The 24,801-nt window shown below is 42.9% G+C and overlaps 2 protein-coding genes across 5 annotated transcripts in view; one reads left to right on the plus strand and one right to left on the minus strand.

Moving 5' to 3' along the window:
- Positions 1-1,976, plus strand: part of LOC115175523 (epsilon-sarcoglycan) — a 30,876-nt gene extending 28,900 nt beyond the window's left edge. For all 3 annotated transcript variants that reach the window (XM_029734809.1, XM_029734807.1, XM_029734810.1), the window contains one exon: positions 103-1,976. In XM_029734809.1, the coding sequence (XP_029590669.1) occupies positions 103-153 (51 nt within the window). In that variant the 3' untranslated portion in view covers positions 154-1,976. The remainder of the gene's footprint in view (positions 1-102) is intronic.
- Positions 1,921-23,160, minus strand: LOC115175522 (N-acetylneuraminate 9-O-acetyltransferase). 2 transcript variants are annotated; one of them, XM_029734806.1, is made up of 19 exons: positions 22,887-23,160; positions 21,496-21,592; positions 21,206-21,326; positions 20,769-20,813; positions 20,391-20,453; positions 14,807-14,851; positions 14,575-14,698; positions 14,129-14,343; positions 12,655-12,821; positions 10,798-11,056; positions 10,496-10,585; positions 9,868-9,987; positions 9,091-9,247; positions 8,830-8,909; positions 8,485-8,586; positions 7,789-7,929; positions 7,334-7,411; positions 4,908-5,000; positions 1,921-4,780 (listed from the first exon to the last, which is right to left on the minus strand). In XM_029734806.1, the coding sequence occupies exons 1-19, from the start codon at positions 23,128-23,130 to the stop codon at positions 4,505-4,507; spliced, it is 2,517 nt and encodes an 838-aa protein (XP_029590666.1). In that variant the 5' UTR covers positions 23,131-23,160; the 3' UTR covers positions 1,921-4,504. The 2 variants fall into 2 exon arrangements, with proteins under 2 accessions (XP_029590666.1, XP_029590665.1); XM_029734805.1 differs by having other exon boundaries at positions 20,385-20,453.
- Between the last annotated feature and the right edge of the window lie 1,641 nt (positions 23,161-24,801).

Genomic DNA, 24,801 nt, shown 5'->3' on the forward strand with positions numbered 1-24,801 from the left:
AATATTCCCTCTCAGAACCTGTAAACGATCTATATTTCTCTTATATCCCAATAAATGATATTATGCAATATATTGATTAATGTATTTTATTCTCCATTCTAGGTAAATGGTATTCCTGAGGAGAGGAAAGTGGCTGAAGCAGTGAATTTGTGATGAGAGAGGACCCCCAGAGTGCTGGAGCCGCTGTCTTGTCTGTCTCTATCCCTTTTAGCCAAGTGTTTTTCTATGTTTATGTCCCAAATAGCACACTATTTCCTATATAGTGCACACTTCTGACCAGGGCCCATAGAGTAGTGCACTATGTAGGGAATAGGATGCCATTTGGAACAAACCCTACGTCTGTGCCAATCTGCATGCCTAAGCAGTGCTTTCATACTTGACTATTGTCTTTCCGTGTGCACTTATATATGTGAGTGAGTGTTGCAGAGTACAGTAGACTCCTGATAAGTGCACATAGTATTGGTTAAAAAGATGACCAATTAATTGGGCCTGAAAAAAAATTACACTTCAGAACTTGCTTTGAAGTGGGGCGGCAGGTAGCCTAGCAGTTAGAGTGTTGGGACCAGTAACCGAAAGGTTGCTGGGTCGAATACCTGAGCTGACAAGGTGAAAAATCTATTGATGTGCCCGTGAATAAGGCACTTAACCCTACTTTATAATACATATTTTTGTGTGCACACTTACCACAATCCCAAGCAGTTGCATTTATCAGTAGTCAACTGTGCATGTTTGAGTGTATGAATGTGTGTATTCAAGCTTAATAATAAATATTAAAATGCTATGTTTATAGGATATTTTTAAAATATTTTGTTCTAGAAATGACATGCTCTTAACGATATATTTGTATTTTTTAACTGGCACTCTTCAGATGAGAGACAGAGATGCTTTTATGTTTAATGTCTGACCATGTATGTGTAACTGTTCATTCTCTAAAAATACATTTTGTTTAAATTTGCTGTTGTGTCAATTGTAGAACCAGGCTGTGGCAGGCCAGGAGGGCCCACTCTCTCCGTCTTTCTCCAGCATGTTGTATTAATTAGGTACTTCCTTAATCCTCTTCGTCCCGGGTCAGACATAAGGCACAGCGACTATCTTCTGCCACTGGAATCTGTCTTTGGCCACAGCTTGTGTCCTGTTCTATGAGAGACCCGTCTCTTCTAGCTCAGCCACCACTGTCCCGTTCTGAGAGACCTGTCTCTTCCAGCTCAGCCACCACTGTCCCGTTCTGAGAGACCCGTCTCTTCCAGCTCAGCCACCACTGTCCCGTTCTGAGAGACCCGTCTCTTCCAGCTCAGCCACCACTGTCCCGTTCTGAGAGACCCGTCTCTTCTAGCTCAGCCACCACTGTCCCGTTCTAAGAGACCCGTCTCTTCTAGCTCAGCCACCACTGTCCCGTTCTGAGAGACCCGTCTCTTCTAGCTCAGCCACCACTGTCCCGTTCTGAGAGACCCGTCTCTTCTAGCTCAGCCACCACTGTCCCGTTCTGAGAGACCCGTCTCTTCTAGCTCAGCCACCACTGTCCCGTTCTAAGACCCGTCTCTTCTAGCTCAGCCACCGCTGTCCTGTACTAGGAGAGACCCGTTTCTTCCAGCTCAGCCACCACTGTCCCTTTCTAAGAGACCCATCTCTTCCAGCTCAGCCACCACTGTTCTGTTCTAAGAGAGACCCATCTCTTCCAGCTCAGCCACCACTGTCCTGTTTTAAGAGAGAACCATCTCTTATAGCTCAGCCACCATTGCCATGGCGTTTTTAGTCTGCCTCGCTTGCACTTTCTTGCTGGTGTCCACCTGAGGGCCATTTTAGTAGTGTTAACATAAAGACCAAAAATGAAACATTCTGGGCCGGCTTCCCGGACACAGATTAAGCGTAGTGATTGACCTCACGGTGTTCACAAGGACGGGACAAAGAAGTCAGACAATATTTTTATGAAGGTATGTATTATTGACAATGTACAACAGAATAAAGGCATTTATAAATAAAATGGGTACATTTCACATTTTTAAGACGTCACAAAATAATTTACATAAAACTTCTCTGGGTATACATAGTTGTTGCTTCTTTTAATTTGACCAAAACTCATTTAAAACGGAAAAATCTCAAATTGTGAATAACATACTGTAATATACTTTATATCAAGGTAGATTTGCCGTCCATTTACAGTCGGTGCAATTTTGTCAACCTCCTTGATCAATCAATCAAATTATCAAAATGTGTAATGTTTTGACTTTCATGCAAATCGTAACAAACAAATGGCACCCTATTCCCTACAAAGTGTACTACTTTTGATCAGAGCCCTATGGGCCAGGGATTAAGAGGTTTGCATTACATAGGGAATAGGGTGCCATTTGGGATACAAGCCTTCTGAATAGGCCTCAGTGCCAAGACCTGTCGGACCAAGCTATGGTATTGAATTCATTTAATTGAGAAGCTACATGAACCTGTAGTAATTCTACAGTGTACACCCCATTCAGTTACCTTCCACGGCACAGAAAATATACAGATAAAATTCCTATGCGATTAAACTAAAATAACTAACTAATTTGCAGTCTTCTTAATGTACACTTACAATATCTGCTAAGTTGCCTTAACATCCAGCTTTAAGCAGGTGATTTACACATTGTGAAGGGTGTTAAATAATGGGCACTATAACCAATGGATCAAAGTGGTATCTAAATGATTCAACAACTGGATATGAAGCGATTCAGTGTTTCCTTAAATCCATATAATTTTGGCCGTTGTATTTAGGCTACCTCCAAGGTGAGGTACAAAATGGATGAAGTAGCAGATATACAAAAATCTTAGTTTTACTATGCCATTAAAAAAAAAAAAAAAAAAAAAAAAAACCTTCCTTTGTAAAAACCTTACAAGGCAGAATTGGAAAATACACACAAAGAACATGGGTTTGCCTAGTTGGCTGAAAGAAGGCTTAACTGTTGGTGTATATTATCCATCTGGAGGTAAATGACAGGCTCAACATGAAGTACTGCTTTTTATTGTTTAGCAATACTTTCCATTCACTCACCTTCTTTAAAATACATCATGAAGTATCACGACCAAGGATGGAAATTAAGCTAGCCCCGATGCTAGCACTTTTCAGACTGGGCTATTAGAAAACGTGCTTAACTGGCCCGGCGGCGAGTGAAATTAGGTGTTTTACAATATAGCACAGAATACCAACCGGGATAGTAGAAATCACGGTTTACTAGCCCAGCTGGCCACTGCCCAAAATCCTTCAATTCCATCCTTGATCACGACGCGTCAGATTTCAATGCAAACTTGGCACTGATGCCGTGTGGCAACTGAGGAGAAAACCGTAGGGAGTAGAACGAAGGCATTCAGTCAGGTGCATGTCATCCATCCACTCATCCATTCATTAGCAGTGGCTTTGCTATAGTGGTAACTAATGTTGTACATGAAAGTATGCTTTGACAGATGTCCTGCCACGGTATGTTAGATGTATTTACAAAGCAGTGCCTCTTCTATTGTAGCTCTGAGAAGCCTGCTCTGAGAAGCCTGCTCTGAGAAGCCTGCTCTGAGAAGCCTGCTTTAAGATGACTAACAAACACAGAAACAACATCCACACTTCTCCTTTAACATACTAGTATGAATTGGTGAAACAACTGAACCTGCACAAACGGATGCACGCATACACCAGAGTGGTTGTTTACCCCCGATAGGATAGGCTCGTGTCAGACCCAGAATGCAACAGGATTCTGCAATGAAAATTCATTACTGCATCTTCTGCCTGGCCTGGCTGTGGTCTTTGAGGTGGTGACAAAATAAACTGAAAATATCTAGGCAATACTTCATTCACAAACAAACAGCAGTCATGGGCACACACACAACAACCAAAAATAACCCTGTATAAAATAGAAGCTTAATTTAAATAATGTGCATAAAACAAAGATTTCAGAGCTAGGTGACTGCTGACCTCACCTTTCAGCACAAGGCAAACTTTACTTGTTTCTATCTGCATCCCAAATGGCACCCTTCTCTATATAGTGCACTACTTTAGACCAGAGCCCAGTCAAAACTAGTACACTGCATAGGGAGCCATCTGGGGCGCAATTAGTTAAGAAATCCACACATCATCAAACCCACCATTACCCCCGATCCTCCACCCCCACCTCACCCTTCTTCCATTGTAACCGTCTATAGTATGAGTCAGTACCTTAATCATGTGCTGTTCAGTGATATGTGGGCCCAAGTTGGGACCTCGTCCTCTTCAGTGTACGACTTTCCCCCCAGTACTCAGATCAGCGCAGTCAAGAGAGACAGACAGCCGTGACATATCCTTGACTTGGCCCGTGTCTGTTCAACTCCGTCGTATTCATTGATGCAAACCGTAGCAAAAGGTTTTCAATGGAACACATCTATCAGTCAATTTTTCAGTTTGGTGCCAAATGAATACGACCCTGGGGTCATGGAAGACTAACCAGTCAGTCAGTCTCATTAGTCTAGAAATCAGTCTACCTCTCCCCCACAGTGGTACCCCCTCCTCCCCTCAGTGGCCTTCTCCCTGGTTCCCTTCAGCGGTCTTGGACATCAGAAGTAGACCCAGGGTGAAGACCCCGGCAACCAGCAACCTCTTGAGCAGGGCGCCCCCGTCCTTGGGGATGACCACCTGGGCCAGGTCGTTGGTGATCAGGGAGATCTCATGGGCCACACACACAAAGATGAAGGTGCTGAGGATGATGTTGAGCGAGGGGTTGCCTGGGATCAGCACCAGGATGCCCTTGGTGTCCGCCGCCAGCCAGATGTGGTACTGGCAGATGAACAGCTGGGGGTCGGAAAGAGAGAGGGAAAGGCAGGGAGTTCAATGCAATAAACGAAATTCACAAGTATCATACAGAGATTCTGCTGATGAACAGGGAGTGCAGCATCCCTGCAAGTGGCATGCATCTTACCTCTAGGGAGATCTTCCCGAACCATGCGAAGAATGAGCTGTATAAAGAGCGGGCGTATCCGGGAATGTTTCTGATTAGGATGAAGGCTAGGATCTGAGAGGAGGAGGAGGAGGAGCAGAAAGACATTCCAGCCAGTCAGTGCATGGCATGGACCAACTGTATTAAGGGTGTGGGGGGTTTAAGCACATCCCAATGCTGACAGGGGCTGGACCAAAAAGACGATCCAATACATAGAAACAAGAAAATGTCAGTTTCATTTGGGACTAGCAAAACACGTTCTTTATTATTCTTTGGCTGAGCTACAGTAAACTACACCCCTCCTGTTATTGTTGAAGGCAACTAATTCCTTTGTCATTTTGGGCTATGCATCATAAACGCAGCAAAAAAATAAATGTCCTCTCACTGTCAACTGTGTTCATTTTCAGCAAACTTAACATGTGTAAATATTTGCATGAACATAACAAGATTCAACAACTGAGACATAAACTGAACAAGTTCCACAGACATGTGACTAACAGAAATTGAATAATGTGTCCCTGAACAAAGGGGGGGTGGTCAAAATCAAAAGTAATAGTCAGTATTAAGTACTGCAATGCATCTCCTCCTCATGGCCTGCACCAGATTTGCCAGCTCTTGCTGTGAGATGTTACCCCACTCTTCCACCAAGGCTCCTGCAAGTTCCCGGACATTTCTGGGGGGAATGGCCCTAGCCCTCACCCTCCGATCCAACAGGTCCCAGATGTGCTCAATGGGATTGAGATCCGGGCTCTTCGCTGGCCATGGCCGAACACTGACATTCCTGTCTTGCATGAAATCACGCACAGAACGAGCAGTATGGATGGTGGCATTGTCATGCTGGAGGGTCATGTCAGGATGAGTCTGGAGGAAGGGTACCACATGAGGGAGGAGGAAGTCTTCCCTGTAACGCACAGCATTGAGATTGCCTGCAATGACAACAAGCTCAGTCTGATGATGCTGTGAGACACCACCCCAGACCATGACGGACCCTCCACCTCCAAATCGATCCCGCTCCAGAGTACAGGCCTCGGTTTAACGCTCATTCCTTCGACGATAAACGCGAATCCGACCATTACCCCTGGTGAGACAAAACCGCGACTCGTCAGTGAAGAGCACTTTTTGCCAGTCCTGTCTGGTCTAGCGACGGTGGGTTTGTGCCCATAGGCGACGTTGTTGCCAGTGATTTCTGATGAGGACCTGCCTTACAACAGGCCTACAAGCCCTCAGTCCAGCCTCTCTCAGCCTATTGCAGACAGTCTGAGCACTGATGGAGGGATTGTGCGTTCCTGGTGTAACTCGGGCAGTTGTTGTTGCTGCCATCCTGTACCTGTCCCGCAGGTGTGATGTTCGGATGTACCGATCCTGTGCAGGTGTTGTTATAAGTGGTCTGCCACTGCGAGGACGATCGAGCTGTCCTTCCTGTCTCCCTGTAGCGCTGTCTTAGGCGTCTCACAGTACGGACATTGCAATTTATTGCCCTGGCCACATCTGCAGTTCTCATGCCTCCTTGCAGCATGCCTAAGGCACGTTCACACAAATGAGCAGGGACCCTGGGCATCTTTCTTTTGGTGTTTTTCAGAGTCAGTAGAAAGGCCTCTTTAGTGTCCTACGTTTTCATAACTGTGACCTTATTTGCCTACTGTCTGTAAGCGTCTTAACGAACGTTCCACAGGTGCATGTTCATTAATTGTTTATGGTTCATTGAACAAGCATGGGAAACAGTGTTTAAACCCTGTACAATGAAGATCTGTGAAGTTATTTGGATTTTTACAAATTATCTTTGAAAGACAGGGTCCTGAAAAATGGACATTTCTTTTTTTTCTGAGTTTATATCACAGTGTTGTGTTCGAGACCACCTAAAGCGAGACCGAATCAAGCCCAATACCAGAGCAAATCAAGTCTGAGTCAAGACCAAGACCGGAAGGGAAACCCGAGTCAAGACCGAGACCAGAAAAATGCCAGTCCAATTCAAGACCATGATTGTAATTTTGTCAAATCACCACCATAAGAATTGAAAATGTCCAGTATTTCTGTGTTCATATTTCAGAACAACATCTGGATTCTTTAGACATTCAGAACAGTGAATAAATGCTGCTGAGGAAAAATAGAGACACTCTACAAATGATTACTAACCCAAACACAGTGGGGAACAATGGGCCTTCTATGCCTTCAGAGTATGGCTAAGGATTTATAAAATAATGAATAATGAAATCCATGTCTGTGTCAACTACAGTACGTTTCATAGAAGGTGTGCATTAACTGTTTAAAGATGTTCACTAACTCCTTAGCTTAGGGGTAACTACTTGACAAGTAACAGAACTTACATCTGTGTATGGGAAAACTACTGTGAGCATGGCTTTGTCTGTGAGACCAACAGTAAGCAAGGCTTGACTTCCTATTGTGTTTACCTGGAGCCCTGAGATGTAGGGATGCATCTCGTTGCACTCGGTCTTGTTTTTACAGCTGCTGGCCCATATGGAGTAGGTCTGGAACAGATGAAACAAGGAGAGGTTAGGAAAGTGTTGTTCAAAGAGTACAAGGTAAAAGCTGAGGTTAGTAACAAGGAGCACAATGTGCATCAGATAGGGGTAGAAGGGACATCTTCCATCTGAGATTTGCATTGACCTCAGAGTGTGAATGTTTACTAATAAAAAATAAATGATGAGGTTAACTTTATGAGAATAGGTGCTCAATATACTCACCTGACTGGTTAAAATGAATACTACAAAAACACACCATGACCGTTTTTACACTTCAAAACTGGACTGCTGACAAGCACAATGGTTTGGAGATTGATGGACTAATAAAGTAAATACGAGAATATGGTTTTAGAGTGTAGAATTAGCAATGGTTAAATAAATACCATGAATGAGACTACAGAGATGAGGAGTAGGATGTTGGAGATTCTTGTGGAGAAGAGAGGCTCTCCTTTCCCCTCAGAGAGGACCTGGAACTTCTGCAGCACCAGGTAGACAAAGGCAAACAGCATCCCGTGGATAATGGCCTGAACGACACACACAAAGTCAAAACACACACATTCAGATACTAATATGTATAATAATAACAATAATAAATGCCATTTCACAGATGCTTTTATGCTAAACAACTTAGTAGTGTGTGTATATATTTTTGTATGGGTGGCTCCAGTGGGAATCAAACCCACACTCTTGATGTTACAAGCACCCTGCTCTACCGACTGAACCACACAGTACCACTTACTCACACTGACCAACCAATAGAACCATCTAGATCACTAACATTAAACATCGACCAACACATTCATCTGGGGCGGCAGTTAGCTCAGCGGTTCGAGTGTTGGGCCAGTAACCGAAAGGTCGCTGGTTCTAATACCAGCAACACCAAGTTGAAATGTACCAATATGGCTGACCCTACAAAACAACACATCAGGTGTATGTGACAATAAAAAACATGTTTGACAAGTTATTGGTGCAACTTCCTAAAGAGATGTGATACTGTGATATTTTCATACCGTATCAAGAAAATCTAATAGGAGAGAGCCACTTAAAGGGTGTCAAAACATGTTCAAATATCTACTTACAAATCGATCCAGCTTCCACCTAAACCACCACTCGTGAATGCTTCCGTTCAGCTCAAAGAGCTTGGAGACGGGCCAGACTGAGAAAATTTTCTCAAACAACCCCTGGAAGAAATAGACAGTTAAACATCCGCTGATTTAGGATCAGTTTAGCCTTTTAGATAAAATAAGATTACATGGACAGGGGGGCCTGATCCTAGATCACTATTCCTGCTCTGAGACGCTTTATGAATACAGCCATTGGTCTTAAACAGTGGCCCATACCAGTTGAGAACTTTTTAGTTCCATTCAAAATCTCAAGAGAATTAAAGCCTCTAAATGTGTGAATAAACCAGATGATGAACTCACCTGTGAATTTGCAAAGAAGCAGATGAACAGGAGTAGCCCAAGCAGCTTCACTAGAATTCCAATGTGCCACATCCCGCTACCTGTAAAAAAGACAAATGACTAAACACTCACTGTGCTGGACTGAATTTCTTCACAATTCAACACTAGTATGAATCACTTCTGAATTTAACACTTTTAAAATCAAAGCATTTCTTAGCTTTTAAAATCACTGGTTTATTTGCTATCTTTACTTCTACAGTACAATGGCTGACCCATACGGACCGTTGGCTTTCTTCTGCAGTATCTGGGGCCACATGGCCATGGTGGCGTAGATTATGACGAACCAGAAAGTGACCAGAGGCACAAAGTAGTAGAACTGGTACGGCCGATCCATCACCAGACACAAAACTATGACCAGGAAGTTGAGACGGAATAGGACCTGGAGACAGACAGGAATACAGTGAAGTTGCACCTAAACGCTGATCTGGGGTCAGTTTTGCATTTCCCCCACTAACGGTAAAATGTTATTATTGGGGGAAGGGAAGCTAATCTTTGTTCTGTACATAGGGGAATCTTCACCCCGGAGCGGACAGATACAGGAAATGGCTATTCTCACTTTTAACAAAGCATTCTAAAGAACAGACATGGAACGTGCTTAAAAATGATGATATTTATCTAAATGAACTAGAAATAGTTTGGCATGGTTGAACAGACATTGCTTTTAACAATGACACACAGAGAGGATGACTTGAGATAAGGAACTTGATACTGCAGCATAACCAAAGTACAAGCTGTGTGAAGTAAGCTTGGGCCAGACCATACGGATCCCTCTTATCAAGGGGTTCCTTATCAATACCTCTACATATGTGATCAATACAGTTGTTGTTAACTATCCATGTTTTGGTTTTTGATAAAAAATGTCATTGTTTCTATGGCATATGGTAGCACATGTCAGCAGTTGTGTATTTTACATTACATTTAGTCCCTTAGGAAAGGTAGAGCAGCTAAAACCAGTACCGCAGTAACATTTTATTAACTCTAATAAAACCTAGTAGTTACCTGGCACACTCTGTAGAGTCCAAAGTCCCCTTTGAGCCAGAAGAAGGAGAAGTGTCCGTATCCTGTCTGGAAGAGGTAGGCTGCCACCAGGACCCGAACATGCATGTACACAGGGATGAACTGGGAAGGAAGATTTACTTTTTAAAACACACCGCCCTTCACTTTATCACACATCGCAGTAAAAAAAAAAAAAAAAAATGAAATAGGTTACAGGGATACTCACACGACACATGCTTTGTTTCAGCACTTTCAAAATTAATATACATTTACATTTTACATTTAAGTCATTTAGCAGACGCTCTTATCCAGAGCGACTTACAAATTGGTGCATTCACCTATAATATCCAGTAGAACAACCACTTTACAATAGTGCATCTAAATCTTTTAAGGGGGGGCCCCCCCGGGTTAGAAGGATTACTTTATCCTATCCCAGGTATTCCTTAAAGAGGTGGGGTTTCAGGTGTCTCCGGAAGGTGGTGATTGACTCCGCTGTCCTGGCATCGTGAGGGAGCTTGTTCCACCATTGGTAAATGCTTTCTAATGCAATTATACATGTGGTCATTTAGTTCATATTCAAAGCAACAGAGTTAACACATCATTATAAATCAAAGGTAATGGTAAAACTCACGGCGCTGGCTCCAGATATGTGGTAGATGAGGATGACCAGCTGCATCCAGCCCTTCCACTCGTCGGTCTGCTCTCTGTTCAGCAGCTTGGTCTGTGTGGGAAATAGAAAATCACTGAGATAGAGGAAAGAGCCTTCTATCAGGTCAGACATGGACCATTGAGTTTAGCAGTCAACGACAACTCATTTAAAACAGAAACATCTCTGAATTCATGTAGGCCTAAGCTTCCACCTCCAAGAAACTACTCTGCAAAAAATACCACTTTTTCCAACTCCCTTAAGCATTCCATCCCAAACCCTCTCACCTCCTTGCTGTTCTCGCTGTAGAAGATCCCCAGGACAAACATATAGATGAGGGGGATGAAGAAGGTGGTGTGGGTGTAGAACTTCTGCTCCTTCATGAAGATGTCGGCCCGGTCACACAGGTAGAAGTAAGCCATGATGAGGCCCATCTTACACATGGCCTGGAACGGAGCCTTGTGGCTGAGAGGCGGCTCCGCCGTGGCCGGCTTCTTCTCCTCGCCACTCTCCACGTCGGGGGGAGTGGGCCGGGACTTCCAGTACCTGTTAATATGTTTAAACTTCACTGCTTGACATGCACGATGGATACCTGACAGCACCTACTATTCCCAGGAATGAAGATGTACTTATCTACAGATCCTAGGATACCTGACAGCACCTACTATTCCCAGGAATGAAGATGAACTTATCTACAGATCCTAGGATACCTGACAGCACCTACTATTCCCAGGAATGAAGATGAACTTATCTACAGATCCTAGGATACCTGACAGGACCTACTATTCCCAGGAATGAAGATGTACTTATCTACAGATCCTAGGATACCTGACAGAACCTACTATTCCCAGGAATGAAGATGAACTTGGATACTGGAGAAGTAACAAGCACCGTTTCCCCATCCTAGCTAAAGCTGCGCACAAGTATCTTGGTTCTCCCTGTACTAGTGTGGACAGTGAGCGCTTTTTCAGTGCAGCTTCACACATTGTAGACAAAAAAAGAAACAGACTCTCTTGTGACAAAGCCAAGGCAGTCGTTTTGTAACCCAGCCATCTAATGGCACTGGGAAAAAAAATTGACTAAGCCCTGTGGCTTTTCTGTTGTTTATTCATGGCTGGTATGGGTCAAGATTTTTATTTAATTTAAAACAAAGCAGTTTTGTTCTTTCGTAAAAAGTAATCATTTCCTAAATGAAAGATGAGATGTGTTGTAAATTCCGCATTTGCTAGTCAAGTCAGTTAAGCACATTTGAAAAGTTTAAGCCATTTATAGCAGTTTATGACAGCCTAGAGACAGTACTTTTATCAAGCAGTTAAAGCTAAAATGATTAACTGCATTTTAGTTTCAACCAATATTTAATTTTTTAAGTTTCTCCACACAGTCAAGATTGGATAGTAAGAAGAGCCACCAACAACTTAACCATCTTTGTAATACGCGGCAGCTAAAATAATTGTGTCATGAATAACTGTTGTGCGATTAAATACATTCATGGATTTGTCATTTTTCTCATTTACAAGTTATTAAACAATCTGTTCCTAACTGAACAAATGAACATGTGACACCTTGTTTCAACTATTTAGCTGTACTAGAATGCTTAAAAGGCCGATACCTTTTAAATATCTCTATCTGTATCTGTTTTTTCGGCAAGGAAAATATTGGATATCGGTATCGGCCAACAATGTCATATCGGTGCATCCAGATCACAAACCTGACGTTTTTTTTAAAGAGACAGTGAACAAATTTGAATGTAATGCATCTCAATCGGAAAATAGTGCTTTTACACAATGTAGAAACCTAATATTCTACAAATGACTTTCATTTTAATGACATGGATTCGTATCAACAATTTAGTTTTTATAATAAACTCATGTGTTTACAGTGTTACATATTTTCTAGGGCACAACATGTGCTTCAAAAGCAGCTAGAATTCATATAGGCTCAATGTAGGCTGTATCTCGATCAATAAAAAAAACATTTTTCTGGTGCTACTAAATTTCATGGGGTGCTCCTAACATTTTTTACGCTGGGAGCCCTGGCTCTTAACAACACAAAATAGTCAAGGTGCATATGTTTCAGTATATGTGGCCCCAGCGGGAATAGAACCCATGACCCTCTAACCGACTGAGCCACAAGGGAGCGTGTACCTGTTGTGGCCCAGAGCATGAAGCACCAGGAATACCAGTGCTGAGCCCAGGAAGACGCAGCCCGTCAGTTTCTGGAGGAGGTTGGGGGCCGGCAGGGACTGGCAGCAGGAGCCGTCGATGGGCCGCAGGACCTTGTTGCACACAGCGTTCATCAGGATCATGGCACCCTGGTGGAGGGTAGAGAGATATTTTTATAGAGCGGAAGACTCAGTGCAAGCCTTGTCCTGGCTCCGGATGAAGGGTAACGGTTAGGTTTACTGTGACAGGGTTATCAGGTGTAGGGTGAAGTTGCCCTTAGACGTGGATCTTGCGTCAGTTTTGCATTTTCCCCACTAACGGTTAGGATTAGGGGGAGGAGAAGCTGATCCTAGACCTGTACCTTTGGGAAATTTCATACCCGGGGCAGGTTAGAATGAGCCATGCGCAGCTCGTGCTGTAACAGACTCGCAGGTTACCGCAGTCTTAAGGTATGTAACCTTATACGTACGGCCCAGTACATCGCTGGGGCTAAGCTCCTGCCTGCCATCCAGGACCTCTACACCAGGAGGTGCCAAAGGCCCTAAAATTGTCAAAGACCCCAGCCACCCCAGTCATAGACTGTTCTCTCTACTACCACATGGCAAGCGGTACCGGAGTGCCAAGTCTAGGACCAAAAGGCTTCAACAGCTTTTATCCGGACTATTTGCATTGTGTGTGTGTGTCCCCAACGCCTATTTTACACTGCTGCTACTCTCTGTTTATCATATATGCATAGTCACTTTCTTTCATGTACATACTACCAAAATTAGCCCGACTAACCGGTTCTCCCGCACATTGGCAACCCGGACTATCTGCACTGTGTCCCGCCACTCTCTCTTTTACGCTACTGCTACTCTCTGTTAAACATATATGCATAGTCAATTTAACCATACCGACATGTAAATACTAGCTCAATTAGCCCGTCTAACCGGTGCCTGTATACAGCCTCGCTACTGTATATAGTCTCGCTACTGTTATTACTCACTGTCTTTTTACTGTAGTTTTTTATTTCCTTACTTATCTATTGTTCACCTAATACCGATTTTTTACTTAAAAATTACACTGTTGGTTAGGGCATTTCACTAAGGTCTACACCGGTTGAATTCGGCTCAGGTGACAAATAAATTTGATTTGATTTCTGTTTGTACTTTGAACCCTGTCCTCAAAGACTCTGTTTCTATAAAAGGGGAGAACACCAATCATCTACTAACTAGGCAAATGCAGGTGAACATAGAAGCTGTCAAATGTTCAATGAATTAGTGCAAGGTATACGGGATGGACAGTGTAATTTGACATGGTGCTGGTTAAGAGAGTCATAGAGCCTGACGGTTTTTCAGCACTAAACTGTTTCAAACTAGACATATTTCATTTTTGTTTCTTTTTTAGCCTTAATCCAGCTGTTATTTGATCATACAGATGCAGGAGGAGGTGCCGGCCAGATCACCTAAACACCTACCACGTTCCGGGTGTTCTCGGGCAGGTGCAGGCCATCAGCTGATTGGGCAATGGTTTCTATGGCAGCCTGGCGCGAGGCGCCCAAGAACCTGACTCTGGTCTTGGCGTTCTTCTTGTTGCTGTTCAGAGTGCCGAGCGCCGCCTCATTGTACAGCTCCAACTGCTCGTTAGTAATCATCTTCCTGTTAACACTCAGAATTTCCTCATGGACAGGGTCTGGAGGAGAGAGAGAGGGGGCATGAGAGAGGGGGGGTTGAAAGAGAGCGATGGAGGGGGAGGAGGACAGTGAGATTGGAAAGAGACGGAAGAAGAGAGAAAATAAAGAAAGATGGAGCGAGGGAAGAGAGCGAGAGAGAAATGCTTAATCAATATAAATTCCTCACTTTTAAAGCACTCATATACATGTCTCCTTTTGATTGACTAGTAGATGAACAGTAAAGCACTAACCCTGTAAAACCCAGTAGACCTCCCCATCCTCAGCCAGCTGTTCCAGAGGCAAGGAGATGGCTGTGAGGTTGGCCCTGTACTGTTGCAGCGCCTCGCTGCTGCCACTACGCAACTTGATGGACCACTATGGGAAAGATTGAAATCTCTATGATGAAATGCATCTAAACTATGCAGGAGGAAATGTGATAAATATGTGGTTAACATGAGTTGAGAGTGAGCATATTTCACTAACAGTGGCAGCTCCGATGATGACGACATCTGGTTTTACAGAAGGATCCTGAAACACAGTCAAGAAGTCATATTAAATCATGCCATGTTACCATTTTGGAATGATCTTAAAATCGCAGTAAACTGTTGCTATGTATCGTCTGCTTACGGGCAACAGAAATAGCCTAATGCTGAGGGCTCTTCCAAGGGCTCAATTCAATCAAACCTAAATAAATCACAGTATTTATACAGTAGCACTTAAATATAAATTCTCTTGCATATTGCATATGCATTGTCAAACAAAAAATACATTGTAAAAATCTCTCATTAAAGTACACACTTTCACGAATAAGACGCGGATGTTTGAGGACAGAAGAGGTATAAACAAAGATGTGATTCCCATTATGTTGGATTAGATCAGTGCTTCAAACTTTTTATAGTCCCGCACCCCTTCAAAACATTCAACCTCCAGCTGCCTACCCCCTCTAGCACCAGGGTCAGTGCACTCTCAAATGTAGTTTTTACCATCATTGTAAGCCTGCCACACACACATTATATGATACATTTATTAAACAGTAGGAGTTTGTCACAACCCGGCTCGTGGGAAGTGACAAAGAACTCTTATAGGACCAGGGCACAAATAACAATCAATAATTACATATAAAACTTTATTTGTTCATCAAAAATGGTGAATAGCTCACCACAGGTTAATGAGAAGGGTGTGCTTGAAAGGATGCCCATAACTCTGCAATGTTGGGTTGTATTGGACAGTCTCAGTCTTAAATCATTTTCCACACACAGTCTGTGCCTGTATTTAGTTGTCATGCTAGTGAGGGCCGAGAATCCTCTCACATAGGTACGTGGTTGCAGAAGGCATCAGTGTCTTAACAGCGAGATTTGCCAAGGCAGGATACTCTGAGTGCAGCCCAATCCAGAAATCAGTCAGTTGCTTCTGATTAAATTAAATTTTCACAGAACCGTTTGAAATTTCGATGAGGCTCTCCTGTTCAGATATCGGTAAGTGGACTGGAGGCAGGGCATGGAGGAAGGTCCTTGTTAATGCAGACAGAGAAGAGCTCTTACTTCTTAATCATAGCCTCAATTTTATCCAGCACTTTGAATATAGTTGCATAGTCCCTGTAATCCTAGATTCAGATCATTCAGGCGAGAAAAAACCTCACCCAGATAGGCCAATCGTGTGAGAAACTCATCATCATGCAAGCGGTCAGACAAGTGAAAATTATGGTCAGTAAAGAACTTTAAGCTTGTGTCTCAATTCAAAAAAACGTGTCAATACTTTGCCCCTTGATAACCAGCACACTTCTTCTGTATGTTGTAAAAGCATTACATGGTCGCTGCCCATATCATTGCATAGTGCAGAAAATACACGAGAGTTCAGGCGCCTTGCTTTAACAAAGTTAACCATTTTCACTGTAGTGTCCAAAACGTCTTTCAAGCGGTCAGGCATTCCCTTGGCAGCAAGAGCCTCTCGGTTGAAGCTGCAGTGTACCCAAGTGGCGTCGGGGGCAACTGCTTGCACGCGCGTTACCACTCCACTATGTCTCCCTGTCATGGCTTTTTGCACCATCAGTACAGATACCAACACATCTTGACCACCAAAGTCCATTTGATGTTACAAAGCTGTCCAGTACTTTAAAAATATCCTCTCCTGTTTTCCTGGATTCTAGAAGAGGATGTCTTCCTTAATTGACCCCCCATAAACGTAACGGACATATACCAGGCCCGCCAAGTCTGTTGACTCATCCAGCTGTAACGCATAGAACTCACTGGCTTGTATGCGAAGCAGTAATTGTTTCAAAACATCTCCTGCCATGTCACTGATGCATCGTGATACAGTGTTGTTTGAATAAGTCATTGTCTATAGTTTTTTGGGTCTTTTCCCCCAGCATGGTCCCAGCCATATCCGAGGCAGCAGGAAGAATTAAGTCCTCCACAATAGTATGGGGCTTGCCTGTCCCAGCCACTCGGTAGCTCACCATATAAGACGCTTCTAGCCCCTTCTTATTAATGGTATCTGTTGCTTTTATACATCTTACTACTCAAAAGAAATCTTAATTCTCGCTCAAAAAACTAAACTGGCTTATTTTTCAAATTGGCTTTTTTTTTTTATGTCTGCGCAAGAGTGAATGTTTCATCGAGTTGTGAGATTGTGTTTATATGTGCAAAAGTACTCTGTGGCTGAGGAAAGACACTACTCCCAATATAAGTGAACCCCAAATCAATGTAGTTCTCATATTTGCGCCTCTTCGATGGTCCAACGTCCCTGTCTGTTGTTCTGTGCTTTCCCAGGTAAGTAAGCAGTAACTCTTCGGCTGCATAATATTCACAACTGTCAGTGTCCATGCTAGCTGGGCTAACAACAAATGTAGAATTACTGATGCTAGCATTGGATGTGCTCGTGGAAGCAGAACAACTTGTGTGGTCGACAGATGCAGGTATAGTATTGCTGCTAGTTGATAAGTCATTGAAAATGGATGTCACTTTTTAAATGATTAAACTGGAATTACAGTTTACTTTTTGAATTGACCCCAAACCTGTGTTAGATACACTGGCTTGCGAAATAATTTACCCCCTTTGGCATTTTTCCTATTTTGTTGCCTTACAACCTGGAATTAAAATAGATTTTTTGAGGGTTTGAATCATTTGATTTACACAACCTGCCTACCACTTTGAAGATGCAAAATATTTTTATTATTATGGAACAAACATGAAATTAGATAAAGTGTGCAAAACTATTCACCCCCTTTGTAGAGCCCCCTTTTGCAGCAATTACAGCTGCAAGTCTCTTGTTGTCTCTATAAGCTTGGCACATCTAGCCACTGGGATTTTTGCCCATTCTTCAAGGCAAAACTGCTCCTGCCATTTCAAGTTGGATGGGTTCCGCTGGTGTACAGCAATCTTTAAGTTGAGACTGGAACCTCCGTCCCAGTCTCAAATCTCTGGAACAGGTTTCCCTAAAGAATTTCCCTGTATTTAGCGCCATCCATCATTCCTTCAATTCTGACCAGTTTTCCAGTCCCTGCCGATGAAAAACATCCCCACAGCATGATGCTGCCACCACCATGCTTCAATGCGGGGATGTTGTTCTCGGGGTGATGGGTTTGCGCCAGACTTAGCGTTTTCCTTGATGGCCAAAAAGCTACATTTCAGTCTCATCTGACCAGAGTACCTTCTTCCATATGTTTGGGGAGTCTCCCACATGCTTTGTGGTGAAGACCAAACACGTTTGCTTTTTTTCTTTTCTTTAAGGAATGTCTTTTTTTCTGGCCACTCTTCTGTAAAGCCCAGCTCTGTGGAGTGTACGGCTTAAAGTGGTCCTATGGACAGATATTCCAATCTCCGCTGCGGAGCTTTGCAGCTCCTTCAGCATCATCTTTGGTCTCTTTGTTGCCTCTCTGATTAATGCCCTCCTTGCCTGGCCCGTGAGTTTTGGTGGGCGGCCATCTCTTGGCAGGTTTGTTGTGGTGCCATATTCTTTACATTTTGTTAATAATGGATTTAATGGTGCTCCGTGGGATGTTCAAAGTTTCTGATCTTTTTTATAACCCAACCCTGATCTGCATTTCTCCACAGCTTTGTCCCTGACCTGTTTGGAGAGTTCCTTGGTCTTCATGGTGCCCCTTGCTTAGTGGTGTTGCAGACTCTGGGGCCATTCAGAACAGATGTATATACAGTTGAAGTCGGAAGTTTACATACACTTAGGTTAGGTTGGAGTCATTAAAACTCATTTTTCAACCACTCCACAAATTTCTTGTTAACAAACTATAGTTTTGGCAAGTCGGTTAGGACACCTACTTTGTGCATGACAAGTCATTTTTCCATCAATTGTTTACAGATAGATTATTTCACTTATAATTCACTATCACAATTCCAGTTGGTCAGAAGTTTACATACACTAAGTTGACTGTGAATTGGAAAATTCCAGAAATGTATGTCATGGCTTTAGAAGCTTCTGATAGGCTAACTGACATAATTTGAGTCAATTGGAGGTGTACCTGTGGATGTATTTCAAGGCCCACCTTCAAACTCAGAGCCTCTTTGCTTGACATCATGGGAAAATCAAAAGTACTCAGCCAAAAAAAGATTGGAGACCACAAGTCTGGTTCATCCTTGGGAGCAATTTCCAAACGCCTGAAGGTACCATGTTCATCTGTACAAACAATAGTATGCAAGTACAAACACCATGGGTCCACGCAGCCGTCATACCGCTCAGGAAGGAGACGTGTTCTGTCTCCTAGAGATGAACGTACTTTGGTGCGAAAAGTGCAAATCAATACCAGAACAACAGCAAAGGACCTTGTGAAGATGCTGGAGGAAACAGGTACAAAAGTATGTATATCCAAAGTAAAACGAGTCCTATATTGACATAACCTGAAAGGCTGCTCAGCAAGGAAGAAGCCACTGCTCCAAAACGGACATAAAAAAAGCCAGACTACGGTTTGCAACTGCACATGGGGACAAAAATCGTACTTTTTGGAGAAATGTCCTCTGGTCTAATGAAACAAAAATATTACTGTTTGGCCATAACGACCATCGTTATGTTTGGAGGAAAAAGGGGGACGCTTGCAAGCCGAAGAACACCATCCCAACCGTGAAGCACAGGGGTGGCAGCATCATATTGTGGGGGTGCTTTGCTGCAGGAGGGGCTGGTGCACTTCACAAAATAGATTGCATCATGAGGTAGGAAAATTATGTGGATATATTGAAGCAACATCTCAAGACATCAGTCAGGAAGTTAAAGCTTGGTTGCAAATGGGTCTTCTAAATGGACAATGACCCAAAGCATACTTCCAAATGGCTTAAGGACAACAAAGTCAAGGTATTGGAGTGGCCATCACAAAGCCCTGACCTCAATCCTATAGCAAATGTGAGGGCAGAACTGAAAAAGCATGTACGAGCAAGGAGGCCTACAAAACTGACTCAGTTACACCAGCTCTGTCAGGAGGAATGGGCCAAAATTCACCCAACTTATTGTGGGAAGCTTGTGGAAGGCTACCCGAAACATTTGGCCCAAGTTAAACAATTTAAAGGCAATGCTACCAAATAGTAATTGAGTGTATGTTAACTTCTGACCCACTGGGAATGTGATAAAACATACTCTCTACTATTATTCTGACATTTCACGTTCTTAAAATGAAGTGGTGATCCTAACTGACCTAAGACAGGGAATTTTTACTAGGATTAAATGTCAAGAATTGTGAAAAACTGAGTGTAAATGTATTTGGCTAAGGTGTATGTAAACTTCCGACTTAAACTGTATACTGAGATCATGTGACACTTAAATAAAGTCTACCTGTGTGCAATCAAACTAATTATGTGACCTCTGAAGGTAATTAGTTGCACCAGATCTTATTTAGGGACTTCATAGCAAAGGGCGTGAATACATATGCACACACCACTTTTCCGTTTGTATTTTTTTGAATTTTTTTAAACAAGTAATTTTTTTCATTTCACTTCACCAATTTTAACTATTTTGTGTATGTCCATTACATGAAATCCAAATAAAAATCAATTTGAATTACAGGTTGTAATGCAACAAAATAGGAAAAAATAATTTTGCAAGGCACAGTACATGTACTTGCCTTTACCTCTGTCCATGACATCAAGCGCTCCTTCAGAGAGTTATTCACCTCTGCATACCACAGGAAGTCCTAACAACAAAACAGGAAACAATCGATCTTATCGGGACAATCCCCAAAATAAACATGCTGTTTGCCTTGAAAGAAAAAATTATAATTGGGAGGCGAATCTACATTTACGTCAATTAGCAGGCGCTCTTATCCAGAGCGACTTACACATTGGTGCATTCACCTTATGATATCCAGTGGAACAAGCACTTTACAATAGTACATCTATATCTTTTTTTGGGGGGGGGGGGGATCTACATCCTCAAATTAAAAAAAGGACATTGTTATTGTTGACTGAGACAGAGGAGATGTGAAAAGAGAGATACACAAATAGCTCACCACATTGACTGAAGAGCTCCTATCTTCAAAGGGAATGTTCTCGTGCTAGTGGACAGACATCACAACAGGGGATAAAACAGTCACTGTCCCTATTTCTCTACTCAAGATTAGAGCATTGACTGAGTGCAGCAACTACCCATCTTATTTTAGGAATACCATGGCTAAAAATCATATATACACACATATATATGATAGACACACACACACTTACATTTGAGCAATTCAGCATACGCTCTTATCCAGAACAACCTCCAGGAGTAATAAGAGTTATGCACTTAAGAGGTGAATACTAATTTAACTGACTTTTGAATAATTCTGCATTGATGTCAATGGGAGCTTTGAGAGTCACTCAAGGGCAGAGATCTCAAGTTAAGATTCAGCCATAAGCTCAGAGATTCATGTTTGTGTGTGCTTTATGCCAGGGGGATTTAGCTTACCTTCCTTCCATTCTCTCTTTGTGTAGGATCGATTATTTGTATGTATGAATAGAATAGCTGCCGTATTCTGGAATCGCCAATGAAGGCCACCCTTTTCCCAGCAAGGCAAGTCTTTGCTTCACTGTGGGAAAAAACAACAACTAATGACTCACTCGCACATAGTAACAACAACTGACAAACAATTTGATAATTGTGTAGTTGTGGGCTTGGTTAAAATGCTATCAAAAGTATGTAACACATTTTACACACACACCACACTTACATACATTCCCCCCATTGGTGTGACTCACATGCTTTTATATTTGTGCATCATACAGCCATAGGGCTGCCATACGTTTTCTCCTAAGAACCGACCACTGGACAGCAACCACTCACATGTGTCTCCGCCTGAGGGGAAGACAGAGAGAACATTCCAGTAAGCCATACCAAAAACACACACACAATGAAACCAGCTGCCTCTACACAATTTTCAACACTACAAATGCAGCAGTGCGGGCAATGCAAGGTTCAGCCAAGACACCACTGCAGCCTGCAGTACAAATTAAGCCATCAACATTTTCCACTAAATCACACACATCTCATGGCGTTCACTTGTGTTCTAATTGAATAGAACCATCTGGCAATTAATCAATGCAAACGAGCAAAAGATGTGGGGTGACAAGAAAAGGCGTCAAGAGCAGCCAATGTCAACACCAGCCAGACAACAGCAGCAGCTGTTCTCAGTGTACACACAGAGAGCCCACTGTGTCCTATGCCTTCCATAAACAAAGATCACTGTATGCAAGCCATCATCCGGGAGGCGAACGCTTGCCTCCCAGATACAAACAATCATTTATAAATGGCCAGCTAGGCTCCTGCCTCATCTGTGGCTGTATGTGCATAATTGCCAATCATAAGACATACATTAGCTTCCACAGTTAGCCACAGACTACTATGGCTTTATTATCCCCACTATCAAATAAACAGTGATGTCAAATTTGAGCTTCCCGTAAAAATAAAAAATAAATGACGCTCTACGGTAACTAGCAAGCGTTAGCTAGTTATTACCACGCGCACGCGCAGTAGGCCACTTACGTTAACTTTTAAAGAGCTCATTAGCTAACGTTAACTGACCAGTTAACTAACGTTTGCTTAGGTTGATGACAGATAAGAGACATATTAACTAACAAGCTAGTTGCAATCAGCTAATACAGTAGGCTAGTTTGCCAGTAAGAGCGTAACGTTACTAGCTAGCTACTACAATGATGTAATTAAACATGGGTTAACTCGCGACGATGCCACTAGGATACTTTACACATTGTGCTTGACTGTCTCTTGGTTGAATGCATCCCAGCTATGCACCAAATATGTTATATATCATTGTTCTATCTATGCTAAAACGATGTAGTTAACGTTAGTTAGCTAATTCAGGCTCCTGCAAGTGTATTCATGCTTCCTTGCAATTGCTTAGCTGTAGCTAAGTCCTTGCGGTTTTATTATTATGTTTTCTCAATTTGCAAATACCATATTGTTGTAACTAGTAAGATTGTGTTAGCAAACGCCCTAACAGCGAGCAAAATGGGCCAAAGGGGAGCTAACGTTAGCTAGCTACAAGTTCCCCGAACACATTTGAGTCAAGTGTCTGTTAGCCAGGCAACGTTACGTTAGTTATCTAACAAACATATTTAAGCCAGTCGCTTACCTCCATAATACCGAGAAGCTGTGTGAAACACGGTGAGTAGAATGACGGCAGCGAGAGATAATAATTTAGCATTTTTAATGCAAAAATACTGATTTATTTCCCGTTTGCCTAGGCTATAGGCCAGGACCGCCATCTTGGCTCCTCCATGACAACAAGTAGACAAATAGGATTCCACGGGGTGGTCGGGGGCTGAGTACACCCGCGCGTCCACGCATCCGCTGTCTGGCACTGTTGTGTGGGGCATAGCCGGTGCGCGATTTCCGACGCTGTTCGTAAACCTGCGGCTGGTCCAGACACCTGCTTTTCACCTTCCGTCGTCAATGCAAACATGATTTAAATAAATCAACAGTACAATTAAAGGATCCTGAAAACGTATGCTGCAAAATCGTATCAGTTGTTTGAATTGTATTCATTGTGTTGTCATCAGGGGCTCCAGAGTGGCGCAGCGTCGTCCGGGTTTGACCGGGGTAGGCCATCATTGTAAATAAGTATTTGTTCTTAAATCCAAGAGGTTAAACATGACTTGCCTAGTTAAATTAAAAAATCATTCCGTTCCTGGAACGATAGAAATTGATATCAACTGATGGTACAATGATCTGAAAGACAAAGCAATTAGCTGCAGATGCTCCAATGAAGATTACATCAAATTGCGGGTGTTAATGGGGGATGTAGCGAAATTCTTGTGCTTCTAGCTCCGACAGTGCAGTAATATCTAACAAGTAATATCTAACAAATTACACAACATATACCCAATACACACAAACCTAAGTAGGAATTAATTAAATATGGACGAGCGATGTCAGAGCAGAACGGACTAAGATACAGTAGAATAGTATAGAAAAACAGTATATACATATGAGATGAGTAATGCAAAATATGTAAGCATTATTAAGTGACTAAGATACCGTAGAATAGTATAGAATACAGTAGATACATATGAGATGAGTAATGCAAGATATGTAAACAGTATTAAGTGACAAAGATACCGTAGAATAGTATAGAATACAGTAGATACATATGAGAGGAGTAATGCCAGATAGGTAAAACATTAAAGTGACTAGTGTTCCATTCATTAAAGTGGCCAGTAATTCCTAGTCTATGCCTATTGGCAGCAGCCACTCAATGTGCTAGTGATGGCTGTTTAACAGTCTGATGGCCTTGAGATAGAAGCTGTTTTCCAGTCTCTCGGTCCCAGCTTTGATGCACCTGTACTGACCTCGCCTTCTGGATGATAGCGGGGTGAACAGGCAGTGGCTCGGGTGGTTGTTGTCCTTGATGATCTTTTTGGCCTTCCTGTGACATCGGGTGGTGTAGGTGTCCTGGAGGGCAGGTAGTTTGCCCCCGGTGATGCGTTGTGCAGACCTCACTACCCTCTGTAGAGCCTTACGGTTATGGGCGGAGCAGTTGCCGTACCAGGTGGTGATACAGCCCAACAGGATTCTCTCGATTGTGCATCTGTAAAAGTTTGTGAGTGTTTTTGGTGACAAGCCGAATTTCTTCAGCCTCCTGAGGTTGAAGAGGCGCTGCTGCCCCTTCTTCACCACACTGTCTGTGTGGGTGGACCATGTCAGTTTGTCCGTGATGTGTATGCCGAGGAACTTAAAACTTTCCATCATCTCCACTACTGTCCCGTCAATGTGGATAGGGGGCTGCTCCCTGCTGTTTCCTGAAGTCCACGATCATCTCCTTTGTTTTGTTGACATTGAGTGTGAGGTTATTTTCCTGACACCACACTCCGAGGGCCCTCATCTCCTCCCTGTAGGCCGTCTCGTCGTTGTTGGTAATCAAGCCTACCACTGTAGTGACGTCTGCAAACTTGATGATTGAGTTGGAGGCATGCATGGCCACGCAGTTGTGGGTGAACAGGGAGTACAGGAGAGGGCTGAGAACGCACCCTTGTGGGGCCCCAGTGTTG

The sequence above is a fragment of the Salmo trutta genome, chromosome 36, assembly GCF_901001165.1.
Source record: "Salmo trutta chromosome 36, fSalTru1.1, whole genome shotgun sequence".
NCBI lineage: Eukaryota > Metazoa > Chordata > Actinopteri > Salmoniformes > Salmonidae > Salmo > Salmo trutta.

Coding starts and splice junctions, on each gene's coding strand:
- LOC115175522 (XM_029734805.1), bottom strand. CDS start 23,130: ATGCCCCACACAACAGTGCCAGACAGCGGATGCGTGGACGCGCGGGTG. Junction 20,814..21,205: donor AAAGAGAGAATGGAAGGAAG/GTAAGCTAAATC, acceptor TCTGTCCACTAG/CACGAGAACATTCCCTTTGA. Junction 14,852..20,384: donor TGTCATGGACAGAGGTAAAG/GCAAGTACATGT, acceptor ACTGTGTTTCAG/GATCCTTCTGTAAAACCAGA.